Source organism: Grammomys surdaster, unplaced genomic scaffold (genome assembly GCF_004785775.1).
Source record: "Grammomys surdaster isolate TR1022 unplaced genomic scaffold, NIH_TR_1.0 66, whole genome shotgun sequence".
In the NCBI taxonomy this organism is placed as follows: Eukaryota; Metazoa; Chordata; class Mammalia; order Rodentia; family Muridae; genus Grammomys; species Grammomys surdaster.
Window position 1 is genome coordinate 2,394,041 of NW_021604568.1, and position 15,474 is coordinate 2,409,514.

At 38.6% G+C, this 15,474-nt stretch overlaps 1 protein-coding gene across 3 annotated transcripts in view; it reads left to right on the plus strand.

Annotated features, from left to right (window-relative positions):
• Positions 1 to 15,434, plus strand: part of R3hcc1l (R3H domain and coiled-coil containing 1 like) — a 77,355-nt gene extending 61,921 nt beyond the window's left edge. For 2 of the 3 annotated variants that reach the window (XM_028773905.1, XM_028773917.1), the window contains exons 4-7: positions 4,840 to 4,910; positions 5,747 to 5,842; positions 6,310 to 6,450; positions 13,667 to 15,434. In XM_028773905.1, the coding sequence (XP_028629738.1) occupies positions 4,840 to 4,910; positions 5,747 to 5,842; positions 6,310 to 6,450; positions 13,667 to 13,734 (376 nt within the window). In that variant the 3' untranslated portion in view covers positions 13,735 to 15,434. Of the gene's footprint in view, positions 1 to 4,839; positions 4,911 to 5,746; positions 5,843 to 6,309; positions 6,451 to 13,666 lie in introns of those variants that run through there. The other variant, XR_003712249.1, reaches the window with a different exon arrangement.
• Positions 15,435 to 15,474: the final 40 nt, after the last annotated feature.

The window sequence follows — 15,474 nt, forward strand, 5'->3', positions numbered from 1 at the left end:
CTTTCTCTCTCTCTTCTCTCTCTCTTCTCCTCTTCTTCTCTCTCTCTCTCCCTCCCCCTCTGCGTGTATGTGTGGATTTTTTTTGTTTCTTTGTTTTTCTGTGTTTCTCTGTGTAACAGAACCCTGACTATCCTGAAACTTGATCTGTAGTCCAGGCTGACCTTGAACTCACAGAGATCCACCTGCCTTTGCCTCCTGAGTGCTGGAATTAAAGGCATGTGTTACAACTACCTGGCTAGGTGTTGTGTTTCTTTAATAGCTTTATATCAGTTTCATTCTTGTTACAACTATTTTTTAACGGTACAAAGGTTTAGCCCTGGTTTTATGTATGCCAGGTAATGTCCTACCACTGAACTGCACCCAGTCCTTCATTCTTGAACAGATTTGTATTCTATATATAATAATAATTCTAGATTGGCAGTTATTTTTCTCTGAGAAACATGAAGCTACTCTTAGCAGTTACGGCTTTCTCTTTGGGTGAGAGGTTAGCTCACAGTATTCATGTCACTTTTGCTCAGAATCTCTTGTCTCTCTGGATGCTTATAAATTTTTCTTTTTGACTTCAATATTGGTAATTTTTGCTAAAAATGTGGATGTTATAGATTTTTCAAACTTCTCCTAATTGAGATTATATCTGATTATTAAATCAGTAATTAATTCTTTTATTGATTTTGGAAAGGTCTTAGACATTTTCTCTTCAAAGTTGTCTCAGACCCAGTCTTTTTTTACCTCCTCCAAGATAGAAATTGAGTGTGAGTTAGGTTTTCTCATTTAACTTTCTTCTCACTTCTCTTGTATATCTCATCTTTTTTACCTTGAGACAGTTTGGGATTCTAGTTCACATTATCTATTCCAAGCTATGCTTAATTGTTGTTAACTATTTCTATTATATTTGAAAAGTTTGTTCTATAATACCTCGAATTTTTCAAAAAAATATTTTTAAAGTCTGCTTGATCATTTTTTTACAGCTTTTTTCCTCCATATTTCTGCAGTTTGCAATTTTTTTTCTATTTCTTAAGTACATTGAGCATAGCCCTTGTATAATCTCGGCTGGTTCTGTTGTCTAAAGCTCCTGTAGTTGTAGTTTGTTTCTGGTAACTTCAGTTAGTTTTTGTTAGTACTTGCTCTTTGTATCTTCCTTTTGGGAGACTTGATCTATATTTTTACTGTGAGTTTATGTTTTTCTTTGGATTTATGGGCATTAAGGCCTATGAAAAAAGAGGGACTTTTCTTAAAACATCTGGGCATTTTCCTTTGCCACATCCCAAGGATGCTAACAGTTTAGGAGTTTTCAGATTGGTTTTTTCAACCACTCAGAAAAAGTCAAATGGGGAGTGTTAATATTGTTTAATTATTATGTGTCACAACCGTTTTATTTTGACACATGTAAATGTCCGTTTAATTGTGCCAGGCTCTTAATGTGGTGTCCAGCTGCCCCTGACATTTTAGCCATTGGTGTGTTGGTTATACAGTTCTTGGAAGTCACCAATATACTACCTTATCTATAATTTATAGCTTCAAATATTTAAAGAAAGACAAGAAAATTTAGCATGTCTTCAGATTTTGTGAGTGAATAGTTAGTTCCATGGCTGTTTTTTATTGTTGTTTGTTTCTATAGTGACTTTCCTTTAGTCTTCCAAATCATTAAACTCATTTTTTTGCTGGTGTTTGTTTTGTTTTGACAGGTTGCCATGTAATCCCAGCTGGCTTTGAATTCTTCCCCGATTGACCCTTTAGAGTGCTAGGACTGTAAACATGAGCTACCATTCCTGGCTCATCTCAGTTCCATAGACACGGCCGCTCCTCTCACGCTCATAATTCGTTCAGTTTCCTATTGTTAGATGTAGCGTGGAGTTCAAGTTTGTTACGAGTGCTCTTCAGAACAATTAGGCTAACTCTTGGTGTGTGTTTAAGTGTGGTGCATTTTAGGAGAAGATAAAGGAATCAGAAGTACACATAATACATATAGCTTATAAGAAAAAAATAGACTCAGGAACAAATAGTCCAGAAAGTGTTAAGAAAAAGATTTTCAGGGTCTAGAAGAAAGTCAGTATCAAGAAGGGGTATACTTTAATATTTCAATCCTGCTATTAAAAATGAATCAAATCTATTTGATGCTACAAATTTAAACTTAAAATTCAGTTTATTTATATCCCAGGTGCCAAGATTATAGGCGTGCTCAGCCAGATCTCAACTTTACATTGAATTTGTAAGATTCTGTTTCAGAGCATAGCTCCTAAATCTTTCTGGTAAAGGACACTCATATTTCAGGTAGCTGTGCTGTCTCAGTATGACAGCCATAGACAGGATGTAAACATATGAGTGTGGTTGAGAAAGTAAACCTTTATAAAAATAGTTGGTTTTTGTTTTAAGATAGGATTTAGGTAGTCCAACCTGGCCTTGAACTCTTGTTTCTCGGCTTCAGTCTTTAGAAGTGCTGGGGTTTACCATCACATCTAGCCTATGTCTTATTCTCAAGGCAAAAAAGAAAAAAAAACCCACATTTTTGTTTATTTGTTTGTTGAGACAAGATTTCTCTATGTAACAGCTCTGGCTGTTCTGGAACTCAGTCTGTAGAACAGTAGAGCAGGCTGGCCTCAAACTCACAGAGATCTACCTGCCTCTGCCTCCTAAGTGCTGGGATTAAAGGCAAGCACCACCACTGCCCAGAAAAATATTTTAAGGAAAGTGCTAGTATAGTTGAAATTAACTAGTAGTTATTTAATTTTTTATCAGTTAAACTCAAGTTAGGGAAGACAACTGAAAGAAACCAGAGTTGAATGGATTCTGGAAAATATTTAATCTATGCTCTAAACCTTACTGTAAATGTGTAGTATAGGTAAGTCATTGGTTCAAGATTTTTTTAAGATCCAATGTCAGATGCTATCCAATTAATTCCTAGTAGATCTTTAAGAGTAGTCAATAAGATTAAATCTACCTTAGATTATCATCAATGAAATTAGACAGTCATTAATAAAATGGGGATCATTTTGTCCATGTCTAGAATTTCCTCGAGGATTATTGAGGTTTGCTGCTTTTTTTTTTTAGAGAAAGTTTCTTACTTTGCAGTTCAGGCTAGCCAGGTACTCAGACTCTTCTTGTCTTCTCTTCTCCAGCACTGGGTTCTATACAGGCATTCACCACCATATCAGGTTAAGTAGTTAGTAATTCTTTGAGTTGTTTGCTTCTCTTTGCTTTGTCTCCTTCTAACTGTATCTTCGAGAGGGTTTGCTATAAACTCCAAAGCCATTTCATAAAAAGATTTGAAGAACAGTGAAACCTCAGGGACGAAGATAAGACTTTTAACTATGGGTCTTTCTGCATCTTTTCCAAACTCTGCAGCAGAGACTCTGTGTGTTGAACTTCAAATCTTCACCCTGTGATCATTTTATATTATGGTCCAGCTTACCAAGTTTTTTAAGTCATCTTCCAAGTTTCCTCTATTTTTCTGTCAAGGAAGTTGTTGAATAGGAAAAGAGTGACTTATAGTGACTTATAATTTTTTAAAGGTCATGATGCAGAAGTGTAGAATAATACCTGAATTGTATCCCAGAGTCAAGTTTATGTTTCATCATCATCTATATCAATATTAATTTCCCTGGTGAATATTGCTATTAATAATAAAAATAATGAGCATTGTTTACTAAAAAGTTGCCTTCTTAGTGCTGATTATCATGTTCTTGTCCTGTCATGGACAGTCTCATTTCTATTTTTCTCCCCAATGGCTAGCTCAGGCTGCTCGGAGAGAAGTACCATCCATCTTACCAAGAGGTGAGCCTGTGAACAGTAGTGACTCCTGCAGCCAGATCCATCCATTGGTACAGGAGTAGTCCATGTGCACTAGGGGAGTGTTGGTAACCGGTAGCTTTCTGATTAGATGTAAGGTCTACCCAGCCTGCTACTGTAGATATGGCTAAGGACAACTGTGTCTGGAGAGGTCTTACTCCAGGGGAGAGCCTACAACTGTCATTTTGTTAAATTGATATAGCATCCATCCACCTTCTAAGTACTAGGAGTCAGGGTAGGGGTGAGGGGTAGATTTAATTAAAATAAAATCTATTCATGTATAAAGGGAATTTAAATATATATATATGTGTATGCATGCATGCGCGCGCGTGTGTGTGTGTGTGTGTGTGTGTGTGTGTGTGTGTGTTTTGTCATCCTTACATTCTTTGTTCTCACTGTGTAGCTCTGTTCTAAACTAAAAGGCTATTTTTCTAATATTAAATGTTTATTATGATTTCTTTTACTGTGATTTCCTTTTTCTTGAATTATTTTGGCTAGCTAGAGTTATTTCTATTCTCCCTGACATATACCTTATTTTCTTTCTACAATAAGAAAGAATAGTAAATATTAGTGAGTACAGTTATAGTTTTCATTATTTGAGTTAATTTTTTACTTTTACAATTTGAATTACATCTCTAGCAATTTAGTATTCCCCCCCCACCCCCACCCTCCTCCACACGTATAGTTAACATTTGCGTCAAGTCCAGGTGACCCTGCCTGGCTTCCTGTATTCTTCTATACCTCTTCCTGGCTTCCTTTTTCCATCCCTTCTCCCTTGCTGCCCATAAGGACATCTCTTGAAAACAGTACATTAACTACTGTACCTCTCCAGCAGATTTGTGAGGATTAATTAGTTGGCATCTATAAAATAAATGCTCGAAGGTAATTCTTTATGAGGTATTGCTTTTAAATTTTAGTGACTTCCATGTGTCAAGCTGTTTCTATGTCACTATCCCCATTCCTCTATCTTATGAAATGCTTTGTAAAATTATTTTGAAGACATTTCATAAAATAAATTTTAAGAAATGTAAAAGTTGTTTTCTTTTGTTACAGAAAGAAAGGATTTGATATTAAATGGGTAGATGATACACATGCCTTAGGAGTTTTCTCCAGTCCAATCACAGGTATATGTCTAGTGACTCTCAGGAATTCCAGGTCCCTTTTGTTTATTTTCTCCCACTATTTGTTTTAATTCCCCTTCTATTCCAGCCAAGAACTTTGCTCAGCCAGTATCTGTAGTAGAATAAACACTGGCTTTTGAGGCATGTGGCCTGGTACCCACATGTTCTCTCCCTCTTCTCTTTAATCCAACATCTGGTATTTGGAAGGTAGACACTTCCTCCCGGGCCATTTGCACACTTAAATGTCAGACATGATAAAGACCAAAGTGAGAATAAATTTTACACTATTTATTTTTTTTCTTTCAGATAAATGAATTAGAAATAGAATTCTATATCAATCTACTGTAATAGCTACTCTCTGAATATATGGTTGGTCTTCTATACACAGGCATACCCTGGACTCATGATAGAGCTTATGCAGAGGAATCCACAGCAGTCAGAGTGCTAGATTGAGTTCCTGTCTGAACTGTCTTTAGAGCATGAATTTGCATGGGCCACATACATTTTTTTTTTTTTGGCTTTGTGGAGCAAAAAGCTTCTATCCTTACCTAACTGGATTATTGTAGCAAGAAAGTAGCCACAGTTTGCAAATGAACATGGCTCTGTTTCATACAGTTTTATTTACAGAAACAGAAAGCCCAGTGGCTGAGTTTGTTTTGATCCTTGTTCTAAAGAAATCATTACCCTACTTACTGTTTACAGATTTTCTATATTTTATGATTTTTTTTCTTGCCATGAAAACCAACAAACATAACATCTGGGAATAAATGTTTTATAAGAAATAGCCCTAAATTTTCATGTGCATGACTTCACTTCCTTACATCTGTTCTTCCTTGCAGCCCGAGATGCCCTGGGTATTAAACATACCATGGTGAAGATCCGGCCCTTGTCACAGGCCACCAGAGCGGCCAAGGCCAAAGCTAGAGCTTGTGCTGGTGAGCCTGTAGCCTCTGCCTTTGCTCCTTACTGATGCTGATGTTACTATGTGTTTCAGCAGTGTCTCACAATCCAGAGGTCTATAGACATTGTGTTTCTATGTTAATACTTCTATTGATGTGTTTTTAAGGATAAAAAGAAAAAGAGCTTGCTGGAAATAGCCAGTTGGACTGGCTAAAGACAAGCAGTTCAGTAACCAGATTCTGACGACACCACTGCCTAATTTACCTGATGCAGTTGTTTGCTAGAGTTACTGTAAGAAATTGTGTTACTGCAGATAACGGAGCCCAGGGTTGTCTGTGCTCTGCTGTGCTAATTTCCTTGGATCATCATCTATCAGGGCTGTATTAATTACTGCTGGTACTGCCCTTGTTAGTCTGTTTTGTGTGTTAATTACTGAGTTAAATCACTTGGAGCTGTAGTGGCTTCTCTTCCTCACTATCTCTTACTCCTTTTTTTCCCTCAGAGTTTCTCCAGCCAGCAAAGGAACGACCTGAGACTTCAGCAGCCTTAGCCAGAAGGCTCGTCATCAGTGCCCTTGGGGTTCGAAGCAAACAGAGCAAAACTGAACGGGAAGCAGAGCTCAGGAAACTGCAAGAAGCCCGAGGTGAGTTGGCTGGTGTCCTCGGGTCTGGTCCACAAGGGCTTCACTATGAGGCATGTGTTGAAAAAGGAAAAGGGAAAGAATAACGTGCATTCCATCTTCAAGAAGCCTCTCAGATGTATACACGGTGTTTTCAAACCTTACTTTAAGGATTTGTCTCTTGTTTACACAAGGTATCTAGTTAATTCACTGGTACTGAGAGATAGGCTCTGCTTTCTCAACTCATTCCTGGCTGTTCTACAGTCTGTTCCAAACTAAAAAAAGAAAAAAGAAAAAATGTTTCCTCTGAAGACTTCAGTTTCTCAGACCTTGTTTACTGTGCTTTTACTGGTCCATGACCACAATGACAGTGCCATGGTGTAATCAGATGGCATAGGTCTTTTTGGTAGAAGGTAAGTTAGGATAGAGACAGCAACTGATATTGATGATAATAACCATAAGAGGAATTTTGTCTTCTTAAGACAGTCTGGAGTAGATTCACCTGTCTTCTGATGACTTTCTAAAACCCACAAGTTCTCAGAAAATATTCCCACAGATCCATAAGCAGGACTTTTCTTATAGTTTGGTGTTAAGCTTAAAATACATCTTTTCTTTATAGGCTTTTGAATTCTAGGTAAAAACTTGGACTCAGGCTTGACACAGAAGTATTTCTTAAACAGCCTTCAAGCTTTAGACAAGTTCTTTGCCATCACCCAAGATCTATAGAATCAGTAAAAAAACAATTCTGAAAATTTCACTTACCAAAAAAGTGACTTCATTTTTTCTTTAAACCAATTGACATTTCACACTACTTGTTTATTGCCAGTCTAACAAGGCCATTAATACTTGTGTCCACTATGCTTTGGTGATAGCAGGCGGCTTTCGGACTCTCAGCTGCACCGGCCAGATAACCAGTGAGTGAGAACATCATGGCAGGGATTAGAGTTTCAGAAGGGAACCCAACTAATTTACCTTAATGACGATAATAAGGCAGTTCTGTTTTCTGATGCATTGTTTATCCAAAGGTTTCTTATAGAAGACAGAAAAAGGAAAGGGTTGTCCTTGCATTTATAGATGGTAAATAACAGAACTGGATCAAAGAATATGCAGTATCCTTGTATTGGTTATCCCTGAAGAAAGTGACTCCTGGATGCTAACTACAGTTATCTCAGAGGGTGAATAAAGGAGCCTGGGGATGTTGCTCAGTTGTCAAGGATTTGCTTAGCATGCCCTAAGGCCTTGGGCTCAGTTCCAGCACTGAACAAAAGCAAACCAAAAAGGATGAGTGGGGGGTAGTGACGGAGGTATCTAAGGATATGCTGACTCCTATTGCTGTATACCATGCCTTTCTTGTAAGTGTAAATCACCTGTATCTCTACAAATACTGCAGCTGTTGATTTTCTCAGATGAGGTCATCTGAGTGTTCTCTCATCTCGGCAGGCACGTCAGCATGCTGCTTCTCTTGAGCTATTTGTTTTAAATCCTTTACTATCCAAAAGACATTTATGTGGTGCAGTTTAAAATTGAGACTCTTGATTCAGTGACTTTTGTTTGTTTTTGAAACAGTTAACTTTGTTGCCCTGAATGGTTTAGAACTTACTGAGTAGCCTTGGTTGCCTTTGAACTTAGAGCAGGCCTACATCAGACTCTGGGGTGCTGGGATTCTAGATCTGAGCCACCATGCTAACTTCTCTGTTGCTTTTTAAAATGAAAAGTATTTCATTGTTTGTTTGTTTATCTGAGGTGATTGTTTACCTGTGCTGAACTTAAATTTGTAATCATTGTGCCTCAGCTTCTGAGCTCCTCTGGTAACTGGAGTTCAGGAGGCTTTGGGTTGTAATTAAGAGACCAGCTGGGTAGGTTCTCTGTATCTATTAATGCTTGGATTACAGAAGACCATTCTATCATTCTAGATTACTGCTCTTCTGTGTCTGAGAAAATGAAGATGGGGAATTTCTTTTACTAGCATCCTTTGGGATTAAGCAATCTCATGGAGTTGTATGGAGTCTAGGTTCTCACTTCAATGTGTTTTGTTCCTCTTCTTAAAACCAGTCCAGGGGTGACTGTATGCACTAAGCAAGGCTCAAAACAGGGATTTTAGATTCTTTAAGCAATGGCTTTTCCTGTACTCTGTCACTGTTCTCTGTCTCTTTCTGTCTATGTGGTGTTAGGATTAGATGCAGGGCCAGTGCAAGGCAAGCCCTCTGTCACTAAGCGGTACCCTGCTGCTGCTGCTCTTGTTTGATTTCTGACGCTTTCTAGTATAAGACATGGATGCAAGGGCTGCATTGATGAAGGCACTGGAAGGAGACTCCCAAGTACAAATTCAGATGGTGTTGGCTTCAAACCTCTGATGCAAGACACTGTCTTCAGTTTCTTGCTGGCCCCATGAAGTTAAGTAACAGTCAGAGGTTACTACCTAGGAAAATGAGAAGGGGATTTGAATGTAGGCTTTTCTAATTAAAACTCATTTTTTTCTACCCTTTTGAAAGGTTTGGGGGTAATTGCCATTTCCCCCCTCGGGAAAATATTACTTTTATAAATAAGCCTTTGACGTCCCCAGAGAATGCGCTATAATAGGGTTCTTTTAGTTATAGATACCAAAGATTAGCTAGCAGCTTTAACTGACAGAAAATTTTCTTTGGTTTGATATAAATCTGTATGATGGTTTAAACCTGTTTCTCCTTCGTTTTTCCTTAGTAGGAATCCGGACATCTGGACATCGTTCTTTACTATCAGCTCTTTACTGTAATGACCAAGGGCAGATCACTAAGGGAATACAGAAACCTGGGCTGTAGTAGGGCTGGTGCCATTTAACTAGCTGTGTGGCTTGGAGGTCTGACCTCTTTTCAGCTAGTAATGCTTGTCCTACCTAACCATGGAGAGGTTTTGAGTACAACATAATTTAATGTTGAAAAGGTTCTTTACAAATTCAAGATACCATTTTGTTTTCTGTGTTGTAATATGACATAAGTATTGACAAGAATATATTATGTATTGCTGCTCTTCCGTTACACATAACAGATGGTCCTGATCAGTCATGGCTTCTCCTTTGGCAGGTACTGACATGCCTGTTGCCAGTTGATTAGAATTAGCATGGACCGAAATCTATACGCTATTCTGTTATAGATCCTTTCATTAGTTGTGTAATAATCTAACCCTTCTTTGTCCTCCATGAAGAATTCTATTGACTGCTAGTGTATTGAGGACAAAAAAAGATACATGACATGTGCTCATTGTCTCTCTATATCAGTGATATTGATTACTTTGGTTTTTCTTCATAAACGTTAGTATTTTACTCTGAACTTTCTCCACCCTGCCCTGAAAGAGTTGAACGTCCTAATCATTTGAGTTTCTCTGGTAGAATTTTCTATCCTACTTGGATTCTCTTCACCTTTTAGTGGAACAGCTTATACCTTAGTCCTTTAAGGGAGACTCACTAAAGCTGAAAGAGCTGGGGAGAAGGAAGTGCCAGGTCACTTAAAGCACATCACACTGTGTGTATCAAGAGATAAAAACCTTTAATGCATTGTTTTGAGCATGGGCAGAGTCTCTTTTGGTCCAGGAGAGTTCGCAACAGATGAGAGCTGTACTGAGAGTGGGAAGTGGAGCACAGAGCATCTGTGAGTGCCCTGGATTGTATTTAATCTGGTGTTTTCAGCCAGTGACTCATGCTGAATGATGAAACCATATAAGTAAAGGATCAATGCAGGAATATCTGGGACATTTTCCTGTGTTCTCTATTCCAAATACTTGATTGCTGACTAAAATTAGAAAATGTGTCATTGTTTCTCAGAATAAGCTGCTCTCTCATCTTCAAAGTCTGCTATAATTTTATTTCATAATTTCATTTCATTCTTAGGAGTAGGTGATTAATTGGCTGGTTCTAAAAGGCCAGCATTTGGTTCATAGGTCTTAGAGCAGAGGAAGTAAATAATTTAATCATTTAGTTTGATTAATTAAATCACAGCAAACTTAGAGTCATCTCTGGACAATATTTGCTCTTTTGTAATAAAACAGACTTACCCATGGTAGCTAACTCTGGAAAACATTCTTGTACATTCCATTATTCTGCAGTGCTGTATTACTGACCATAATCAGATTTTCAGGGTATTTTCATGTTTTCTTTTCTGCCTATTACCTGAAATTCACTTCATTTATAACCATATAAATATATGAAAAAATTTTTGCAGAAATATAATCTCTCCCCTCTCTCTCTGTCTCTCTCTCTTCTCTGTCTCTCTCTGTCTCTGTCTCCCTCCCTCCTTCCCTCCCTCTCTCCCTCCCCCCCTTCTCTCTCTTTCTCTCTCTCTCTCTCTCTCTCTCTCCTTGGTTGCTTCTAAATCAGAGGCAAAGATGTCAGCACTAGGACTCACTGACCACTTTAAGTGTTGCTAAAATAAACAGCACGTGGTTTCTTGTGCTTATACATTGCAGATCATTCTCCAGTTAAATAGGTCCTGATGAGATCTGTATTGCATTTCCCTAGAACACTGATGAGCATATAAATACTTGATAAACTTTGTCTAAAGCCTTGCTACAATTAAGAGTTTGCTTATACTACTCCTTTCTCTTGATCTACCAAGTCTGTCAGGGAATAAAGGAAGGCAATTAAATTTGCCCAGGCTTGTTCTTCACAAAGCCTGCTGATTATTACTCTGTAGGTGGCGACAAATGGGCTTTGTGATCATTTTTTAAGTGCCCAAGTAAATTTTGAAAGCCTTTAATTTGCAGCCCTTCTCTTTCCTTCCCCTTTCTTGTCAAATAAAGCATGGCCCTGGAGTGTTCCCTTCTCAGTCTTCAGCATCTCTCTTCCCTCAGCCAGAAGTAGCAGCTGAAGCTCCCTGACTTGCACTCAGTCAGCTAGCTCAGTAGGCATTTCTGTCTGCACTTTCACACTGGAAGTGGTGTCTTCAGAGCAGTTTATGGAAGAGCTCGGGTTAGCCATCTCCTTCCAATGTTCTGTTCTCTTCTGTTCCCTTGTCCTACCGCTGCAGTGGGCTGCTTGCTCGCTTTACTTTTTATGTTTAATGGAGGTGGTGTTAATGACAGCTTTTTTTCATGCAGCCAGTCATGTAATACCTTCTTTTGATAGAGGGACATATTTCTTTCAGTTAATTTTTCACATGCTTTTCCTTTTCTTGTGATATTTTCAGATGCCAGTATAGTGGGAAGTATGCCACTTACAAATAACAACTGGGTCTCAGCCTCAGTTCTTCCTGATAATTGAGCCTTAGCAAGTCACGCAAGTTCCCTGTCTCAGAGGGGCCACTTCTAAGACCCGCTTGACCCATATTCTCTGTGTTTCATATGCTTCATACTTTTACTATTTCTTGTGCTTCTCAATTGTTTTCATGTTTTACCACCAGAATTTACACACACACACACACACACACACACGCTCAGGCAAGAGTTAGGAGTTAGGGGACTTTTGTTAGCAAGGATTTAACACTAGACATATTTAAAAATTGACTTTACAGAGATGCTGTATTATATATCTTATAATAGCAGAAGCACACACATTAACACTGATGTTCCTTAAGCAAAGTATGTAACGAGTCACAGTAAGTAAACAATACAGAGACCAAACAGCCTCATGCTGGGTTAGGTTTGCTTCCAAAAATGAATTTTGACCCAAACTTTAAGAACAAAAACTTTATTTTCAGAACTGTTTTGATTTTGGACCTATGAATTATAGGTCGGTCATATTTTTCTGTTGTTTATGAATAATCTTTCTGATTTGTTTGCTATCTTAATGAAAATTTTGAGTTCTAGTAAGTAATTCTTCTGATTCCTTTGTTTTTCCTTGGGATTCACAACCAGTTTTTTATTTATTTCATCCACGGCTGCTTTGCATTTAAATCTTTCCTAACTTGTCTCTTTTTAAGACTCAGAACCATGCTACTTCCTAGGAAATCCTGCCAAACTTTGGATAAGTCCATTATCCTTGGCATTGCTCATGGAGAACCTCCGCCAACCCAAGCCTGCCCCCTCTGCAGCTGAATCCTTGGGCGTAGTATTAATCAGCCTTCAGTTTGTGATTTGTTGAGCCTCATTTCTTGTCTTGTGTAACTTTGTTGCTATATTCAGATGATGCCACAAGATGGTGCCCAAATAGCAAGGAATTTCTCTCTCACACCCAGCCAGCTTCTGTCCCCTTAAAGTGCAGTCAAGTGTAGTTCAGATTTTGTAAGTGATTTTCATGATTTAGAAGATAGGTTGAGATTGTAAGTGTTAATTTCTAAACTCACGTTGATTTCTGTAATCCACCTGGTTTATGATTTGAAGACTCTTTTATAGACATTGCCAGTCTGGAATAAGAACTCTTAAAAAGAAAGACTTAAGGCTTATAATATGTATTTTTCTGGTATTAGGGTGAATGGCTGTCAGCTATAAAGTTAGAACTGGTATTGTGCACAAAAGAAACTGTTTGGAGCACACAGCTGTGTGTGTTATAGTGGGAGACTATTTAGCTCCGTTACCTAGACACCTGGAGCTCCTGGGCTAAAGTGACCCCCTGCTTTAGGTTTTTAGGTGGCTGGGCCTACAAACATGTACCATTGTTCTCAGCTAGCATATATGTACTTTTTAATGAAACTGAAAAACAAGTTTCTATATTAAAAATAAAGGTGAATTGCACAATTTGTGTATTTTTGTCTTTAAAATTAGTCACTCGTTTTCCTCCATTTTATATGGTGATTATTTTTTCTTTCTGGAAGAGACTTTAGAACAGTGGTTTTCAAGTTGTGGGTTGACCCTTTTGTAGACCAAACAACCCTTTCACAGGGGTCACTCAAGACCATTGGAAAAACACAGATATTTGCATTGTAATTTATAACAGTAGCAAAATTACAGTTATGAAGTAGCATAGATGCAATTTTTATGATTGGGTCATCACAACGTGAGGAACTGTATTAAAGGGTTGCAACATTAGGAAGGTTGAGAACCACTGCTCTACAACATTTTTGGTTCAATTTGTGTTTAATGTGTGGAGCCCTGAGTTTTATCCTAGGCCTGACAAAAAAGAAAAGGGAGAAAGGTAGAGAAAGAAAAACAAAACCAAGAGTAGTATCAATTCTTTAAAGCACTTGGAAAGCTAAAAAGATGTTAGTTAACCTTTGGGATCAGGTGAAAGGTGATCATGGGTAATGTTTGTCTTGTCATTTGATTAAAGGAGACTCACTGGCTGTGTGAAATATATAACCATATGATTAAGATTAACATTGGCCTTTATTTACAGAGAGAAAACGGTTGGAAGCCAAGCAACGGGAAGACATCTGGGAAGGCAGAGACCAATCTGTGGTTTGAACGTCACTTATTCAAAGGAATGAATCCATGAATTAGGAAGTGTTTGATATTCTTGAGACAAGAGGATCTTTCCAGAGCTGTGCACATGCAGATGAGCATGTTAAAGAAAACATGAACAAGACAGAAGACTTAGAGAACGAGGAGTCTGGTCCTCACTCATGAATTCAGACCTGTCCACTCTGGTAGAGATGTTAAAAGGAACTATCATGTAGGAAGGAAAATGGAAGACGTGGCTTCTAAGAGTCTTTAGTAGAGCAGGTCATGTTAGTGTGGGTCACACCTCCAGGAAGTCTGAAGCAAATATAAAACAAAACAGAGGATTCACACCTGCAGTGACAGGAATCTGAGGTCCATGGCAGGGTGTTCCTTAGTACTTCAGAGTTAAAGCTGTATGATGAGGGACAGCAGCAAGGGGGAGTGGAAGCAGCTCACAGACATGAGTTCCTGGTGCACTCAGTGCGTACAGAGGCTACACTGCCTGCCCTAGAACTCCAAAGCCACTGAACCACAGCACAACATGGGTATTTGGACTCCTGAGTTTGTACTAAGCTTGGTGCTTGGTACTGCTCCAGCTGCACAGAAGCCAGGGGTCTGCTACCTTCCTTACAAAAACCAGTCATAGGGAGCTGAGTGCCAGCTCCATTTTAATCAGTAATACGTTGTAAGAGGGAGAAATTAAAGGCTATTTTATAACGTAAGTCATTATGGTGTTTATAAATCTTGTCCCCCAACCCAAAAACCAACAGCATCGGAAGAAGAAAAAAGAAACACCTGTAGATGAGTTCTCTAGTCCTCATGATGATGTGCCTGTTTAAACAGGTGCTAACTTTTATCAGCCCATTGAGTATAGTCCCTAAATGACCATCATGGCAGTTCTGTGTGGCAGCTTTTCTTGCTTTCATCTTCTCATGCATTTTCCCTCCAAACTCTTGCATTTTTCCATAGCTGTCAAATCTGACACCCTACAGGAAACATCTGGCACACAGTATGTTCTTGGTACAATCTTAGCCTGTGCCAAAGGGACTTGATAAGCAGCACCAGACCATCCAGCACAGTGGTGACCGCCTCTAGGCAGTGAACAGTTTCCAAAGGACATGGGCAGGTTAGAGCCTCCAACCCAGGCCTTTTCTGCCTCACATCTGCCTTCTTGGTGGTTTTGGAAAGTAGTTCTGTGCTGAAGGAGCGGTAGTGCTAGTTTTTAAGGTGCTGAAGTGGCAGGAACTGCTGTCACATTGTGTTTTCAACTAGGGCAGAAGCTTCTTTTTATACCCATGACAATGATGGATTATTAGCTTTGTCTAGAGCATAGTAGAATGAGGCTCTTCAAATATCCCTCGATGACCTGGCCTTGGATCTGAGTCCTGACCTGTCCCTGTTGCTAGTCCCATCTGGAGCTCTGTCACAGTTCTTCAACATTGTTTCTTCATTCCAGTTTGCTTTTCCAGAGGCCCTGTACAGTGCCACCATTCCATATGTGGGGAAATACATTGTTTTCTTGATCCTCTGTTTCCGCTTATCTCTTTGGCTTCCAGTTGAAGGGCCTGTGCTCTGTTTTTACAGAACAGACTAATATTGATAGGTCTGTTTGAGCAGTGGGTACATTGAAAGAAAATACCAAGGATTCCAGTATTGGCTTTTATTATTTTTTAATGTTATATTATTTATTAATATAATATAAATATAGTATTTATTTTTGTGTATTGCATGTTCCTTTATTAATTTTCTGTTATATTATTATTA